General features: G+C 38.2%; 1 protein-coding gene across 2 annotated transcripts in view; it reads right to left on the bottom strand.

Moving 5' to 3' along the window:
* The window catches only part of DNAJB14 (DnaJ heat shock protein family (Hsp40) member B14), a 53,262-nt gene that overhangs the window by 5,392 nt on the left and 29,521 nt on the right, over positions 1 to 18,349 (bottom strand). For both annotated transcript variants that reach the window (XM_008267567.4, XM_002716953.5), the window contains 5 exons: positions 18,116 to 18,261; positions 5,288 to 5,473; positions 3,349 to 3,440; positions 2,435 to 2,544; positions 1,435 to 1,607 (listed from right to left, as the gene is read on the bottom strand). In XM_008267567.4, coding sequence (XP_008265789.1) covers positions 1,435 to 1,607; positions 2,435 to 2,544; positions 3,349 to 3,440; positions 5,288 to 5,473; positions 18,116 to 18,261 — 707 coding nt within the window. The remainder of the gene's footprint in view (positions 1 to 1,434; positions 1,608 to 2,434; positions 2,545 to 3,348; positions 3,441 to 5,287; positions 5,474 to 18,115; positions 18,262 to 18,349) is intronic.

Raw genomic sequence — 18,349 nt, 5'->3', positions numbered from 1 at the left:
GTGCAGATAACACAATGATAAATACATGGCTACACATCAAAATTCCGCAGGAAGAACTCCTTGTTTTTTCCTGTTACTCTCAGCCATGCCACTAATTATTAACATTTCTCAAGGGTGGGAGCACTCAGAGAAGATGCAAAATAAAAAGGAAAAAAAAATCAGTTACTTTATAGGAAACAGTAATCAAAGAAAAGAACCTCTGCATTAGACTGGACCACATTCAAAATGTGCAGGAAGAATGTAGGATTGTATCTGCAATGGTCTCCAGAAACAATTTTTATTTAAAAGAAAAAAACTGGGCTTGGATGAGCACTTCAAGTAATATTACTCTACACCTTTTATTTATAAATAATGCAGCTACAAAATCTACTTGAGGGTGTGTGTTGTAGCAGTTAAGAAAACACTTGGGATGCCTGCATCCCATACTGCAGTGCTCGCATTCAGGTCCTGGCTCTGCTCCCAACTCCAGCTTCCTGCAATGCACACTCTGGGAGGTAGCAGCTGATAGCTCAAGTAGTTGGGTCAGTATCATCCATGGGGGAGCCTGGACTTTGTTCCCAGCTCCTGGCTCCAGCCTGGCACAGCTTCAGCTGTTGTGGTCATTTGGGGAGTGAACCAGCAGTTGGGAGACAGCAACAATAACACACGTATTTATTAAGTTCTTATGATGTGCCAACTACCAATTTAAGCAATATGTATATAAAACATATTACAGCTGTTCTTTGGTACCTATGGCGGACTGGTTTCAGGACCCTCTTTGGATATCAAAATCCAGAATGCTCATGTACCTTAAACAAATTGGTATATGTAACCTACACAAATCACCTTATATACTTTAAATCATCTCTCCATTACTTATATAATGAAATATAAATATAATACGAATAGTAAATAGTTGTTATATTGTATTATTTAGGGAATAATGCCAACGAAAACACACATGTTCAGTACAAATACAATCTGTTTTTTTTTATTCAAGTACTTTTTTAAGCGTTTTTAAAATTTTTTATTTTTTTCCCAAAGAAACTTTTAATTTAAGGAATATAAATTTTATGCATTTCATAACTACAACTTTAGGAATATAGTGATTCTTCCCACCATATCTGCTCTCCTACCCACACTCCCACCCCTCCTCCTCCTCCTTCTCCCATTCCCAGTCCCATTCTCCACTAAGATCCATTTTCAATTAACTTTATACACAGATGACCAACTCTATTCTAAATAAAGAGTTCAACAATCTTCAAATACTTTTAGTCTAAGATTGGATAAATCACAGATGGGGCACTCGCAGACACAGAGGGCCAACTCTGTATTTCTCATTTAATATATGCTTTCAATTATGTACCAGAGTAATCCTTTTCCTTAAGTAGGAAAATCTACAGTAACCAAAGACTACGAAAAGGTTTTAAAAAGTTAAACATCTGATAAACTTACTTTGCTGTCTTTCTTTCCAGCAATTATTTCGAATATTAGTCACATAATCTTCTTCCACATTTTTTTCTACTTTTTGTAATAACATTCCTTTATATTCATTTTTAAAGTCCTTGTTGACATAATAAACAACACCCAAGTTTTCTGTCCGCATTTTAATAGTTTGACCTGACCCACTGAAACAAAGAATAATTATTATTTTAATTAAAACTGGACATTCTAATATTCTACTCCAAACCAAACTATTAAGTTAATATTGGTAATAATCTATTTATACTCTCTTAAATTGCCTAAAACCATAATTTCATGTCATTGAAAAAATCCCACATTTTTAATATACTATGTTCTTAAGAGTTTTCTCAATTTTTAGTTATTAAAATTTTGGTTATTTAGAAGAAATGGTAATTTCTATTTTAGATTCATCTGTTAATACTGTAAAATCACTGACAAAATGATTTTGCAAAGTTTCTTTTATGTTCATTGTATTGCAATAAAATTTAGAATGGATGTTGTTTTGAATTTCCCATATGTCTTGAGCTTTTATATAAAGTATATGTTGGAAAAATACTTCATAACAAAAAAGTATTATTTACTTTCATTTAATAGATATCTCAAAAAATAAAAGAGCAAATTCATTTCCCCCTTTACAACACAAATCTTTGCAAGATCAATCAGTACTTCTTTCGTCTTTAAAGAATTTTTGTCTTTTAAAGTACTTTTTATCTTTAATGTCAACACATTATCTACCACATAAAATTTTTACCAATTTAATTAATATGTAACTCCTGTCTTTATCCATAGTAGAACAGAAATTTAAACCAGCATAATACAAATTTATCACTTAAATAGATATTTTAAAAATTAGAAAGCATTTTTTTAAATTTGGTATACTTGTAGTAATAAACTTGGCATCTAAAAGCTGAAAATAACATAAAGCCCTTAAGGAAGTTAGATAAGAGACAGCAACAATTCATTTTCATAAAATTTCACTTTAACTACTTACGTTCTGGGATATAAGGAATAAGGAGGATTAGAGATCATCAATTGGCTTAATAATGACACGAGGATCAATACAATTATGGGCATCAGCTGGATAAACACAGAAAAACCTCCCTATAAAAAAATCATCAAAGAATAACAAATTGTAAACTAACTGTTGTTGTCAATAATCCAACAGTTGTCATGCATTTTTGGAGGTAGAAATGACATTTAAGATCACCAACTTCACTGCTTTCAAATCTGCCCGATTATACTAATCCCCTGGGGTTATTCTTAAAACTACAACCTTCCAGGCATCACCAGTTTCTGGTTTGAAAATCACTGGTGTACTGTGATCTTGTTTTATAGGTGAAGTCTCGTCTCTCTATTTCTCATACACACATAGTGACTTATCAATATGCTGCAGGTTGCAAAACTATTTTTACCTTGGCTCTGAGGGTAAAAGACGGGAGCTGATGAGTGGCAGAGCAGGAGCCCAGGCCTTTTAATTTCTAGTCTAGTGTTCTTTCCATTTACCTTTCTGCTTCATGTAATTAACTGCTATAGGCAATTAGGTACAACTGTAGTAGAACAAGGAAAGTTATTTCCAATTTTTCAGTGTATTAATTCTAATTTCTATAGGGCCAACAGTAAAAAATTTACTGTCAAAACATGCACAGCACAGGTGTATCTTCATTAGAAAGACAGAATACCAAATCTGTAGCGGTCATACTGCCCAATCACTTCCCAACCCTGACCTCTGTCCCCGTCCCTATCATACCCCTAAGGGATTTTCTAGTCTCTATTGAATGCCCCTGGTGAAAGAAAACTCATTATTTCTTAAAATAACTTGCTCTATTTTTAGGCAGTTCTAATAGCTTTTCCTGAGCTGAAATTTGCCATTTTTTTTTGTGACTTCTAATCATGTCATAAACATACATCTCCTCGCTCTTCTCGTTCCCGTCTACTGTGTCGATGCTGATGTTGATGGCTATAACCAGCTCGTCCATTTGAAAATGAATGTACACTACCTAGAAGATTAAAAGCAAGGTTAAATTAGGGATAACAATTATGTTCAGAAAAATTACACTTTATTTTACATTATTTTTTTAAACATTACTTAAGTAATACATGTTTGAGTACTGAACGTTCACTGCCCTCTTGTCTTCTAACTGAAGGGTTTCTTCCCAGACTTTGCCTTTTGTAAAGTAAGATAGAGGTTTCTTCTTTATGAAAACTTGAGTTAAAGTTCCTCACTAACACAGCACATGTAGAGGACTTCTGTTGTCCTTGTTGTTACAAACCTTGGATCCTTACTCTGAAACTTTGCCTTTGGCATTTATCAGTGAATCACAAACATCTCTATAAATCAAAAGATAGTACTCCAGTTCACTTTTTAGAAACTAGTACATAATATAGGATAGGTGGATCACAGTGTATTCAAATATTCTCTTGCTGATGGACATTCCAGTTGTTTTCAAATAATATGACCAATCAGAATGGCTACCACTGATAAACTATATTATAACTAGAAAAAATAAATGTAAATCACCTATTAGCAGAAAATTCACTATTGCCTGAAAGTTTTCTAACTACTACATTTTCATAAAAATTACTAGTTTTAATAATTTTTCTGTAAGAGATAATTATGTATGCTAATAGGCCAGAACACAGGTTATTAGTTAATTAATTCATATTTATACATCCTCCCTTCTTTAAGGGTACTTTGCAAAAATATCTTATTAATGAAAACAATCTTTCTCACTAACAATCAGAAAGGGGTTCCAATGCCAAATTGCATCACTATGTTCATAAAAATTCTCTTAATTTTTGAATGACATGTTTAATTCCATACAACAAATAAATGCTATAAATAAGGCTGGATCTATAATTTTAACGACCTTAGAGTACCTACTCTCTCTTTTTTTGACAGGCAGAGTTAGACAGTGAGAGAGAGAGAGACAGAGAGAAAGAGCTTCCTTCCGTTGGTTCACCCCCCAAATGGCCGCCGTGGCCAGTGCGCTGCGCTGGTCTAAATGAGTGCTTCCTCCTGGTCTCCCATGCAGCTGGCAGGACCCAAGCACTTGGGCCATCCTCCACTGCCTTCCCGGGCCACAGCAGAGAGCTGGACTGGAAGAGGAGCAACCAGAATAGAATCGCCCCGACCGGGACTAGAACTGGGTGCCGGCGCCACAGGCGGAGGATTAGCCTAGTGAGCTGTGGCGCCAGCTGAGTACCTACTCTCAAAGAAAACTAATTTCTACACAAAAAAACCAACAGAAAATTTAAATAGAGTTCAATACTACTTATGTTGGTACTATAAGGTCTATTCATTTACCAGTACCAATTCAATTTTTATTTTACTTTGATAGCCTAGTGCAGTTAATTCCTTCTACCTTAACATAGATAAATAAAAACACTTTATAGATAACCTATCAATCAGCCTTTTTACTATTTCAGTGGAAATACAGAGGAAGACCTCCACATAAATTCAAATCAATCATCTATAATGCTACAAGTAAAATATCTACAAAGATCCCCACAGAACCAAAGAGAAATAGTCATCCAAGGAAGAGGACACTCCAGTATTTATAACAGCACTTACTTAAGACATTGTCACTGGATTTCCTGCTTACATGATCTTTCTTTATACAAAGAATATCTGTATTTTTATTTTTTATTAAAATATGTTTCAGGAAAAAGGCAAGCTATGGTCAAAGTAATAGCCCTAACATTTTCTATGGTCATAAAAAAAAATCACAGAATCATTAACTCCACAAGAAATGCAGGGAAGGTAGATTAATCTCTAAACAGCACAACAGGAGGAAAGAACCTCTAGCTTCATAAAATATAATACTGATAATTAACATTGAAATACCTGAAGGAAATCCACCACCAAAAAATATATTAAACAAGTCCTCTGGAGTTATGTCTGCTTCACAGCCTCTGTGAAAATTAAATCTGCCATTGTTTTGATGATTACAAGCTTGTTCTTCATTGCCTGTGAGGTCATACTGTTTTCGTTTTTCTGGATTGCTTAAAACAGCGTAAGCATTTCCAATCTCTGAAAAAGTAATAAGTAAAAGTTGGTAAACAAAAGTTTTTATATTATAAAGCATTGTACCATATAAAAGACACTGTAATGTTAAAAAATTGAAATTATAACAATAATTTCTTTTAAATATATACATAGTCTGCAATTACACATATTATTTCTCAATGTTTAATATTAGGCAAATCTCCTTATTACCTTGGAAATAAATGACTAACTTTTTTTTATAAGATTTATTTATTTAAAAGTCAGAGTTACACAGAGAGAGGTGAGGCAGAGAGAGAGAGAGAGAAAGAGAGAGAGAGAGAGAAGGAGAGAGAGAGAGAGAAGGAGAGAGAGAAGTCTTCCATCCAATGGTTCACTTCCCAATTGGCCGCAATGGCCAGAGCTGTGCCGATCCAAAGCCAGGAGCCAGGAGCATCTTCTGGGTCTCCCACGCGGGTGCGGGGGCCCAAGGACTTGGGCCATCCTCTGCTGCCCTCCCAGGCCATAGCAGAGAGTTAGATCGGAAGTAGAGCAGCCAGGTCTCGAACTGGCTCCCATATGGGATGCCGATGCTTCAAGCCAGGGCGTTAACCCCCTGAGCCACAGTCATAGTGCTGGCCCTTAACTTTTCTTAATATTGTGTTGCATTCCCTAAAATCTTACCTCTTTCGTTTTGAGTACCCCGATCTTGTCATTTGTCAAGGCCATTCAAATCAGTAACAGCAGCAGTATCTACCTTTTTTTTTTTTTTTTTTTTTTGGACAGGCAGAGTTAGACAGTGAGAGAGAGAGAAAGTATCTACCATTTTAAAAAAAGATTGATTGATTAAGTTTGAAAGGCAGAGTTACAGAGAGCAAAAGACAGAGAAACAGCAAGAAATCTTCCATCTGCTGGTTCACTCCCTAAATGGCTCCAGTGTAAGGCTGTGCCAGGCCAAAGCCAGAAGCCTGGAACTTCATGCATGGATGGCAGGGACCCAAGCACTTGAGACATCTTCTGCTGCTTTCTCAGGAGCATTGGCAGGGAGCTGGGTGGTAAATGGAGCAACTGGGACTCAAACCAGCACTCATATGACATGCCAGGATCACAAGTGGCAGCTTAACCTGCTGCACCACAATGCCAGCCCCAGTATATATTGTCTTATTATTATCTTATCTTATATTGTCTCTTAATTGGCAGGCTCTGCATCCAATACCTTATTTTTATTATTTTTTAAAAGATTTATTTATTTATTTGAAAGACAAAGTTATAGAAGGAGAAGCAGAGGAAAGAGAGATCTTCCATCCACTGGTTCACTCCCGAAATGACCTCAACGGCCAGGCCTGGGCCAGGCGCAACGAGTTTCATTCCAGTCTCCCAGGTGGGTGCTGGGGCCCAAGTACTTGGGCCATTTTCACTGCTTTCCCAGGCACATTAGCAGATAGCTAGACCAAAAGTAGAGCAGCCAGGACTTGAACTGGCATTCATATGGGATGGTGGAATTGCAGGCGGTGGCTTTATCCATTATGCAACAGCCCTGGCTTTATCCACTGTGCTAGTGAGCCAGTCTGTATTTTTTAACTGGAGAGTTAAGGCCATTTACATTCAAGGTGACTATTGATAAGTAATGACTTGGCCTTGCCATTTTTCCATAAATATTCCTATTGTTTACTTTGGATTTCCTTTGTACTTTTACTGGGAGATTTCCTTCCTTTACTTTCTTTCGTAGTGATGATCATGTTTCTGTGTTTCTATGTGCAGCACATCCTTAAGCATCTTTTGCAGAGCTGGTCAGGTGGTGACAAATTCTTTCAATTTCTGTTTGTTATGGAAGGTCCTTTTTCACCTTCATTCATAAATGAGAGCTTTGCAGGGTACAGGATTCTGAGTTGACAGTTTTTTTGTCTTAAGACTTGGAATATATCTCTCTCCATTTTCTCCTAGCCTGTAGGGTTTCTGATGAGAAGACAGCTGTGAGTCTAATTGCAGATCCTCTGAAAATAATCTGGCGTTTCTCTTGTGCACATTTTAGTATCTTTTTTTGTTTGTTTGTTTTACTGTGGAGAGTTTGACTATAATGTGTCATGGTGAAGATCTTTTCTGGTCACGTCTATTAGGAATTCTATGTGTTTCCTGTACTTGGATGTCCCTTTCTTTTTCCAAATTAGGGAAGTTTTCTGTAATTATTCTATACTGATATATTTTTAAAGATTTATTTATTTATTTGAAATGCAGAGTTACAGAGAGAGAGAGAGAGATCTTCCATCTGCTGGTTCACTCCCCAAATGGTCACATGGGCCGGTAGCCAGGAGCTTCTTCTGGGTTTCCCATGTGGGTGGGAGGGGTCCAAGAACTTCGGTCATCTTCCACTGCTTTCCCAGGACCATTAGCAGGGATGTGGATTGGAAAGGGAGCAGCTGGGACTTAATTGGCATCTATATGGGATGCTGGCATGCAGGTGGTGGCTTAACCTGCTCTACCACAGTGCCAACCCCATATAGTGATATTCTTACTTCTGATACCATTTCTGATAATAGTCATTTTGTCAGTTTTATTTATGGAAACAACTTTGTTTTACTGATTTCTAATATTGTTATTTTGTTTTCAACTTTACTGATTTCTCCTTTCTTGAGCTTGCTTTGGTTTCTTTTCTTTACCTAAGTTTATGAGGTGGAAACTGACATTTGATCTGAAACTCTTCCTCTTTTCTCATGTCATTCAGTGTTAGGTATCCCCTTAGAATTGTTTTATCTGTTCTTTACAAATTTTGGCATGTTATATTATCATTTATATGCATTTAAAATTTCTGTTCAGACGCCCTGTTTGACACATGGATTATTTAGAAATGTGTTGTTCAGTTTCCAAGTAATCAGACATTTTCCTTATTACCCTTCTGTTACTCCTACTTTGTTTCACTGTGGTGAGAAAATACATTCATATAATTTAGGCATTTTAAATGAGTGGAGATGGTTTATTTTATGGCAGAGAATGTACTCTACCTTGTATGTTCTATGAACACTTGAAAAGAATTTGTTGTCTTCTATGGTTGGAGTATTTTATAAATATTGATTATATTTTGTTGGGTGATGAAGGTATTTAGTTCTTCTATATTCTTGCTGATCTTCTATTTGTCTATTCTACCAACTTCTGACAGAGAGATGAAGTCTTTAACAGTGAATTTATCTATTTCTTTTTCCAGTTCTATCAGATTTTGCTTTACACATTTATATCATTATGTCTTCTTGGCAGATTGACCCATAATACAGACATTCTGAAAATTGTTTCCTCTAAAGTCTTAATATTAATAAAGCAACTCCTGCTTTCTTTTGGTTAATATTTGTTGAATATATCTTTTGGTAACCCCTTTACTTTCAGCTATGATATCAATGAAGTTATTTTCTTAAAGACAACATAGGAAAATCATGTTTTTTTCAGTTCACTCTGCCAATCTGCCTTTTAAGTATTTTGATCATTTATATTTAAGGTAATCATTGGTAAATTAAGGAATATGTCAATGTTTTTTCTGTTTACTCTGATTTCTTTTACTCAACTTCCTGTGACTTATTTGGACAATTTTTTTAGAATTCAATTTTGACTCATCTGTAGTGCTGAGTATATTCTTTGAATATATTTTTAGTGATTGTTCCAGATATTATCCCAGCCTGCTGGTGTTTCATTTTACTAGCTCAAGTAAGTGCAGAATTTATATCTCCTTTTACTTCTCCTTATCCTCCATATCCTTACATATTTTCTCTATGTACATTTAGAACTCTCTCAGACAATGTCATAAAACTTTGGCTTCAAATATGAAATATAAATTAGAAACTCGAGAGGCAAAGCATATTGTATTTATCCACACTCATATTTACCATAGATCTTAGTCCATTCAGATTAAAACATAAACTGAGTAGCTTATAAACAGGAATTTACTTCTGATCGTTCTAGAGGCTGGTATCAAGGTATCAAGAGATTCAATGGCTGGTGAAGGCCTGTTTCTGCTTCACAGATGATGCCTTGTAGCTTTTGGGTCTTTACAGTGTGGAATCACCTTCCAAAGATTCCACCTCACTTAATACCATCGTGTTGGTGATTTAGGTTTCAACATCCAAATTGCAGAGGTATTCAAACTAGACCACAGCACCACACACTTTCTCACCTCTTGGTATTTCAAAAGTCCTTCTTTTATCACTACATTTTGTTTACAGAACTTCCTTTAGCTGTACTTTTAGTGTATGTCTGTCTGCTTTATCTTATTTTTCCTTCAACTCAAAATGTCTTCACTCCAGGAGGGTATTTTTGCTTAATACAGTATTGTTACTTGACAGATCCTTTATTGTTGTTCTCTAATTAATTCATTTATTTATTTGAGAGGCAGAGAAACAGAGAGGAGAGACAGAGACAAAGAGAATTTTCCATCTGCTGGTTCAACCCCCAAATGGCCACAACAGCCAGGGTTGGGCCAGGCTAAAGTCAAGAGCTCCATCTGGTGACCCATGTGGATGGCAGGGGACCAAGCACTTGGACCATCATCTGTTGCCTTCCCAGGTACATTGGCAGGGAGATGCATGGCAAGTGGAGCAGTTGGAACTCTAACTGGCACTCAGATATAGGATGCCAGCAGCACATCCACTACTGTACCACAACGCTGGCTCCTGACAGGTCATTTGATTTCTGTACTTGAACAATGAGCCACTCTCTTCTGGCTTCCGTGGCTTCTGAAGTGAATTCTGTCATTAGAACTGTTTCTTCCTTATAGGCACAGTGTCATTTTTCTTTTGCTGTTTTCAGGACTTAGTCTTTGTATTTTGTTTTTCGAAGTTTGACTGTGATGTATGTTTCTATGGGTTTCTATGGGTTTATCTGCTTGGGGCTCATTCAGCTTCTCAAATTTATGGGTTTATATCTTTTGTCAAATTTGGGGAATTTTCTATCTTTAGTTTTTGAGTACTTTTTCAGCTCTGCCCTATATCTCCCCTCCTTCCAAAACTCCAATAACTTGAATGTTAGATCTTCTGTTATAATCCCATCTGTCTCTGAGGCTATTTTTCTATTTTCTTTTTTTAAAAAATATATTTATTTTATTTGAAAGTCAGAGTTACACAGAGAGAAGGAGAGGCAGAGAGAGAGAGGTCTTCCATCTGTTGGTTCACTCCCAAATTGGCCACACTGGCTGGAACTGCGCTGATCTAAAGCCAGGAGCCAGGAGCTTCTTCCTGGTCTCCCACGTGGCTGCAGGGACCCAAGGACTTGGGCCATCTTCTACTGCTTTCCCAGGCCATAGCAGAGAGCTGGATCAGAAGTGGAGCAGCTGGGACTAGAACTGGCACCCATATGGGATGCTGGCACTGCAGGTGGCGGCTTTACATGCTACGCCACAGTGCCGGACCCTATTTTTCTATTTTCTAGCTCACCAAGTCTTTCCTCTGTCTTACATCCAGTTTATTCCATTATTGATAGTTTTATTTCAGCTTTGTATTTTTTAGTTGTAAAATTTCCATTTTGTTCTTTATAACTTTTATTTTTTTGATTTCTATTTCTTTGCTGAGATTCTTTGTTTCAAGAATGTTTGTAATTGTTCCTTGAAACACTTATATGATGGTCACTTTAAAATCTTGCCAGGAGGACCAGCACTGTGGCACACACAGCAGGTTAAACCTCCACCTGTGGTGCTGGCATCCCATATGGGTGCCAGTTTGTGTCCTGGCTGCTCCTCTTATGATCCAGTTCTCTGTTACGACTGGGGCAGCAATGGCCCAAGTGACTGGGCCCTGAACCCACTTGGGAGACTTGGAAGAAGCTCCTGGCTCCTGGCTTTGGATCAGCCTAGCAACGGCTGTTGCTGCCATTTGGGGGAGTGAATCAGCAGATGGAAGACCTTTCTCTATGTGTGTGTGTGTGTGTGTGTGTGTCTCTCTCTCTCTCTCTCCTTTGTCCGTAACTCTACCTCTCAAATAAATAATTTTTTTTTTTTTTTTAAATCTTGCCAGGGAACAACTGTGGCACAGAGGATTAAGCCACTGCCTGGGATGCCTGCATCCCTTAGCAGAGTGTTCATTCAGTTTGAGTCCCAGCCACATGGTGCTTGTGATCCAGCATCCTGAAACAGAGCCTGGGAGCCAATGGACGATAGGCCAAGGACTTGGGTTCTCATTACCCACATGTGAGGCCCGGATGAAGTTCCTGGCTCCTGGCTTTGGCCTAGGCACGAGAAGTAACACAGCAGATGAAAGAACTCAATCCCTCCATCTCTCTCTGTCATTTTGCCTTTAAAATAAATAAACAGGGGCTAGTGTTGTGGTATGGCAGGTAAAGCTGCCACCTCTGATGCTGGCATCCCATATGAGCTGGTTCAAATCCTGGCTGTCACTTCTGTTCCAGTTCCCTGCTAACCCATCTGGGAAAGCAGTGGATGACGGCCCATATGTTTCTACCCAGGTAGAAGATGTGGATGGAGTTCCTGGCTCCTGGCTTTAGGACACTATAGCCATCTGGGTAGTGAACCAGCAGACATTAGATTTCTCCCTCTCTCTCCCTCTCTAACTTTGCCTTTCAAATAAATAAAATATATCTTTAAAATAAAATCTGATAGGCAATTCTAACTTCTCTGTCATATTCACTGAGCATCTATGATCAACTTTCTTACTTAGCTTAAGGTTTTCCTAGTTCTGGGAAGGCCAATTGACTCTCAAACGAAGCCTGGTCATTTTGTTCACTATCCTATGAGGCTCCAGGTTTTAACTGTCCTCCTCTAGCACCACTCCAGCAGAGTTGGGGGTACGGCACCTCATCACTCCCAGGCGGGAACAGTTGTCCAGAGCTCCTCCTTGGGCCTCTGATGACACCAATGGAGGGAGGGTTCCCACTACTGCTGGGTGGAGCTAGAGTTCCCACTCCTTATCAGGTCACCACTTCAGTGTTTCTGGCAAGGAGGACAAGGGATGCCTTGGAACCATTCACCATGTGACTCACTGATACTGAGAAAACTGGAGTGTGTTACCTATGAATGGTAGTGAAAGTCCTAACTCTCTTCTGGGCCCCCTTTGACATCACTTCAGAGGATCAGAGAATGGCTGCCTTCTTACTACCAGATGAAGATGGAAGCCCAGGCTCCCCTGTGAGCCCCACTAACACCACGAGGAAGAGTAGGAGGAGAAGACAGGAGAGACCCTTTCTTACCACCAGGCATGAATGAAGATCCAAGCTCCCTACTCACAGAAGAGAGGTTAGAACATCTCATTATAGCACGGAGAACGTGGTAGTCTAGCCCTCCAACTCAGCCTTTGCTGACATGGGCTGGGGTGGGGCAAGTTTTCTCTACAGTCACTTGGCTTTAGTAGAGTGGCTATCATTTTCCCATTATTTTTAGGCTGTTCCTTTCCCAGTCATGTGGCTAGAGGCACCAGGTTTTTCTTGAGGCTTTTCTGTCTATGCCCACTGGTGCTTTGTGGTTGCCTTTTCCTCCAGCACCCAATCTGACATGTATGAGTCAAAAAACAAAAATACAAAAACCAAGCAACTCACGGCCTTTTCTAATTTTTTCCATCTTTCAGAGCCTTCCCATGTTTATTTGTTTTATATATAATGTTCAGCATTTTCAGATTTACTTGGTAGGAAAAACAGAGAAAAGTGTCTTTATTTGAGCTGCCTGAAAGTAGAAGTCTTCACTGACTTTTAAATCACCTGCCTCACTCTCATTTTCAAGTTTTTGCCATCCTCCTTCTTCTTATATCATATTCATCTCTTGAGAAAACTCTTAATTTGCACCTATTATATGAAGGCATCCCCAATTACTCTCATCGTAATGCTACTTCATCTTTCTGATTTTTTCTGTGTTCTGTTTTGGTATTTAATTATTGTCAGTCCTCTGGGAAATCCTGGGTAAATCAATCTCTCTGAGTCTCAATTTTTGTATCGTAAAATTAGGATGATACTTGTCCCTTGACTACTTCACAAGACTTTTAAAAGAATTAAACAAGCAAACAATAATGGAAAAGTATAAAATGCCCATCAAATGTTTGGAATACCATATTACAAATGTCCTGTGTGAGACTTGTATTCCCTTTATGAATCATAAATTCTTTGAGGAAAAGGGTATCTCATATTTTCTCACTATATATTTCTCTATAAAAACTAGCCCAAAGGGTAGGTTTAACTTCTTTGTTCTCAGGGATAAATTCCAGTTGCTAATATTGAATCACCAAGCCTAACACAAGCAGTAGCACTTGATTGATTATTATTTAGCAAGCAAACAAATACACAGCTATACCTTCCTGTTATTACATTCATGTATATTTAAATATGCACTGTTATTACTCAAACAGTCTCTGAAATCCATGGGACTCTTTAAAGATTATGTAGACATCAATGTCATAGAGAAGGAAGGGGATCTATGTCATCGGATTATTTTTCTTAAAATTGTGTTTACACAGTTTGTACAAGTCACTCTAAATGTAAATAAAATATTCCCTGCTTTGGGAAACTTACAATCCTAGCTGGAAAGACAAAACAGCCACTCTCCTTAAGAGCAATCATTTATTTTTAAACCTTTACAAAACATACAAATGAAAACATCTCTAATTTAATACCCTAAATCAATTATCTCTACTTTTTCTATTCCTGGAGAAAACAAAAAGCAAGTGGTTTCCATTTTCTGTTAAAAATGTTCAGTAAGTATATAACAATTAATTTATCTATACTTTAACTTTTTATATAAAAAATACTGTCTTGGCTTGTAGATAAATAGCTTAGTATTCCAAAAAGAGAAATTAAAATCTACTGGTTAAAAATAAGATGATTCAGAAGGTAATAAAAAGATTCTGAGTGCTAAAGGAATGAAACTTGCCATTTCTATATGCTGACATTAGCTACAATATTTTTGAATTAACAAAGTATCTGTGGATTACAAGTTGGGTTTTCCATGCAGTTTCTACCCAGTTTAAAATTGATTCATCAACCAATTTCCTGTATTCTGATCCTCTTAGGGACTAATGAATTGGCATTCTAATTTACAGATAAACTCTTAGATATGGGATAATCTGAGCTTCACCCCTAGAGATAAATCACCTCCCAGCATGTTGGTAAGCACTAGGATTCTAGTTTTGCGGAGCACAGCATTGTACCATAGCAAAATGCAACCACCTTTAAGGGTCTGGCTGGCTTCCTAGTGTGACAATTATGTAGCTCATGTCTTCAAAGTGGTGTAGAAATACAGGTATATACACCTAGTGCTATTCCAAGGCAATAATGCTAACGTAACAACAATAGAGAAGTGGAAGAAAGTAGTTTAACATTCTTCACAATAATGAAGAATACTGAAATCATCTAAGCAGATCACAAACATGCATATAACTCATGCCCAAAATTTTTTAAAAAAATTTTTATAATACCAAAAATTTTAAGATACAAGATATTTACAGGCCTCTGTAAAACTGACCAAGAGGAGAAACCCCATAAAATGGTTGGTTGCAGTTGTGTAGAAGTTAAGGGCTATGGCAAAAATATTAAGATTTCAAGATAGAGATTCTGTAGAAGAACTACATACAATGAATGTGGATATAAACCCATTTTCCCCTGGCCTGTTCCCAGAGCAGAGTGCAAAGATGAGGAGCTATTTCTCACTTCACCAACAAACTGAACCCCACATTTTGTCTTCCCTAGAAAATCTGGGCATTGGCCGATGGGGTTCTCCTTCTCTACAGCAAGCTTCCCCACGGTGGGAGAGGGGGCGAGGGAGCTTTTAACTCATAGTAGGAACTTTTAACTTTTGGTGAAACAAGGCCTAATAAAAGATTTCAGTTAACTTTCCCTGGTAACCTGTGACTGCATATGTGAAAAACATTTTGTATTTATGGGCATTTAAAATTCCTTGTAGAAATTAGGCCCCACTCTTTCCCTGCCACCACCGAGTCATGGGGAGGCAGAGGCCCGGATGCACACAAGATTTGGCTTCACCCATAACCCACTGCCATGGCTGAGGAAGGCATTGCTGCTGGAAGTGTAATGGACGTTAATACTGCTTTACAAGAGGTACTGAAGACCGACCTCGTCCACATGCTCCAGCACGTGGAATTCATGAAGCTGCCAGAGCTCTAGGCAAGCACCAAGCCCATGTTTGTGTGCTTGCATCTGTGATGAGCCTATGTATGTCAAGTTGGTGGAGGCCCTTTGTACTGAACACCGAATCAACCCATTAAGGTTGATGACAAGAGACTTGGGGAATGGCAGGCCTCTGTATAACTGACCGAGAGGAGAAATCCTCTACAGTGACTTGTTGTAGCTGTGCAGAAGTTAAGGACTGGCCGGTGCCGCGGCTCAATAGGCTAATCCTCCGCCTGCAGCACCGGCACACCGGGTTCTAGTCCCGGTCGGGGCGCCAGATTCTGTCCAGGTTGCCCCTCTTCCAGGCCAGCTCTCTGCTGTGGCCCGGGAGTGCAGTGGAGGATGGTCCAAGTGCTTGGGCCCTGCACCCCATGGGAGACCAGGAGAAGCACCTGGCTCCTGGCTTTGGATCAGTGTGATGCGCTGGCCACAGCACGCCGGCCTTGGTGGCCATTGGAGGATGAATCAACAGCAAAAGGAAGACCTTTCTCTCTGTCTCTTTCTCTCTCACTGTCCACTCTATCAAAAAAATTAAATTAAATAAAAAAAAAAGAGTCGCTAGCCAAGGATGTCATAGAGGAATATTTAAAATATTTCAAGAAATGAACAAATAAAAAGTTGGTGCACACACAGACACAAAGAAATTAGGCTCCAGCAACAAAACAAATTAAACAGATATTAATTCTACTTGAAAACCTATCAGAAATGTTCAACTTTTGTACACTGAATTAGAAATTAAGCTAAGTGCTGTTATCTGTTATTTTTGCTTCATGAAGGAAGGTATCATTTGGAAGACAGAAAATAATTGCACTGTTTTCTGGATACATTCTTCAGGTAATAACTTACAGAAATGTGTTTTGTAAGCTAGTGTTTTTGAATAAAGTAACTTTTTTTTTGTATTTTCAAGATGCCATTTTTAATTTAAGAAAACAATTAAAAACACTGTTACTGTTGGAGTAATATTTTACTTTCACCAGCACCTCTTTGACAGCTGCTTTTACTGCAATATATTAATAAATTCCAAATGTATTTTCTTTGGTGACTTTCTTCTAGAAATAAAATTGTTTTAAAAACAATTTTAACACTATTTTTATGAAAGAATAACTGAGTCATGTATCTTTTCAGAATATTTAAAAAATCAATACTCCCATCTCTTAATCTCAGCATTTTACTATAAACATTTAATACTGGTCCTATGAATACCAAATCCACAAGAACAAACTACCAGTTTAAGCATTTTACTACAAATAGAAATGTTAACTATTACAAATAAGTGGCATATAACAAAACATGAACAAAGAAAATCAGTTCTCTGACATTTATTTATTAAACTGGCAAAAAAATAGAAGAATGTTGAGAAAAAATAAAAATGAATAGCAGACAAAAGGAAAGATAGTAATTTTTTTCAAAAAAATCACATTAGTTATGACTATATATAAAGAACTAAAAAACTGACTAGGTTTAATAAAAACATAAAAACACTGTGGAGATAGCTATTCTAATATCCCAATTCTAGAAGGTCTCTAGTGTCTTAAAAAGTCACAAAAACTCTACTTGGCTTTAAGTTCCTTTAAAACCAGATGACAAAATACACTAGCTGTGCATGTAAAATCATCACCCTACTTATCATAAACTACAATGCATGTATGGGTACCTAGAAAAGTTACTTAGGACTGGGTCAAAGCTGGCATGTCACCTTTGCTGCAACTGTTTGGCTCTGCGTATAACAAGTTAATAATAAAGACTTAAGGAGTTTTGCTGTTAATGCTGGTTTCTTTCTTTCTTTCTTTCTTTCTTTCTTTCTTTCTTTCTTTTTTTTTTTTTTTTTTGACAGGCAGAGTGCACAGTGAGAGAGACAGAGAGAAAGGTCTTCCTTTGCCGTTGGTTCACCCTCCAATGCCCGCCGTGGCCGGCACGCTGCGGCCGGCGCACCGCGCTGATCCGATGGCAGGAGCCAGGTACTTCTCCTGGTCTCCCATAGGGTGCAGGGCCCAAGGACTTGGGCCATCCTCCACTGCACTCCCGGACCATAGCAGAGAGCTGGCCTGGAAGAGGGGCAACCGTGACAGAATCCGGCACCCCGACCGGGACTAGAACCTGGTGTGCCGGCGCTGCAAGGCGGAGGATTAGCCCAGTGAGCCGCGGCGCCGGCCTAATGCTGGTTTCTAAATGTTCCAGTCCAAAAGCAGAATTTAGGGGCAGGCATTGAGGCATAGTGAGTAAAGCTGCCACCCATGATACCGGCATCCCATATGGTAAAGCCACCGGCTAATCCACTTCCAATCAGGCCTGCTAGTGGCCTGGCAAAGGCAGCAGAAGATGGCCCAAGTGTCTGGGCCCCTGACACCCATGGGAGACCTGGAAGAAGCTCCTAGCTCCTGGCTTTGGCCTCGCCCAGATCCAGCCATTTTAACTATCTGGGGAGAGAACCAGCAAATGGAAGATATCTCTCGCTCTCTCTCTTGTCTCTCCTTCTCTCTCTGTTACTATGAGTTCCAAATAAATAAATCTTGGGAAAAAAAAAAGAATATGCTTAAACACAGTAAATTCTAAAAGAGTTTAGAAACATCACTTTAAAAGATTTTACTTTACTTTTAAAGGCATCCGTTGCTCCAGGTGCATGGTTTTTGTCTGGATGAAATTTCAAGGCAAGTTTTCTATAAGCTTTTTTCAAATCTTCATCACCAGCATCTTTCGTAACTCCAAGTACTTCATAGTAATTTTTACATTTGTTTATACTGTAAATAAAAGAATGCATTATAATGTAAATTTCCAGGAAAATCATCACGTAATATGTCTAATTATTAATTTACTAGAATAGTATAA

Source organism: Oryctolagus cuniculus, chromosome 8 (assembly GCF_964237555.1).
Source record: "Oryctolagus cuniculus chromosome 8, mOryCun1.1, whole genome shotgun sequence".
Taxonomy (NCBI): domain Eukaryota; kingdom Metazoa; phylum Chordata; class Mammalia; order Lagomorpha; family Leporidae; genus Oryctolagus; species Oryctolagus cuniculus.
The sequence above is the reverse complement of the archived record's forward strand: the minus strand, read 5'-3'. Positions and strand labels throughout refer to the sequence as shown.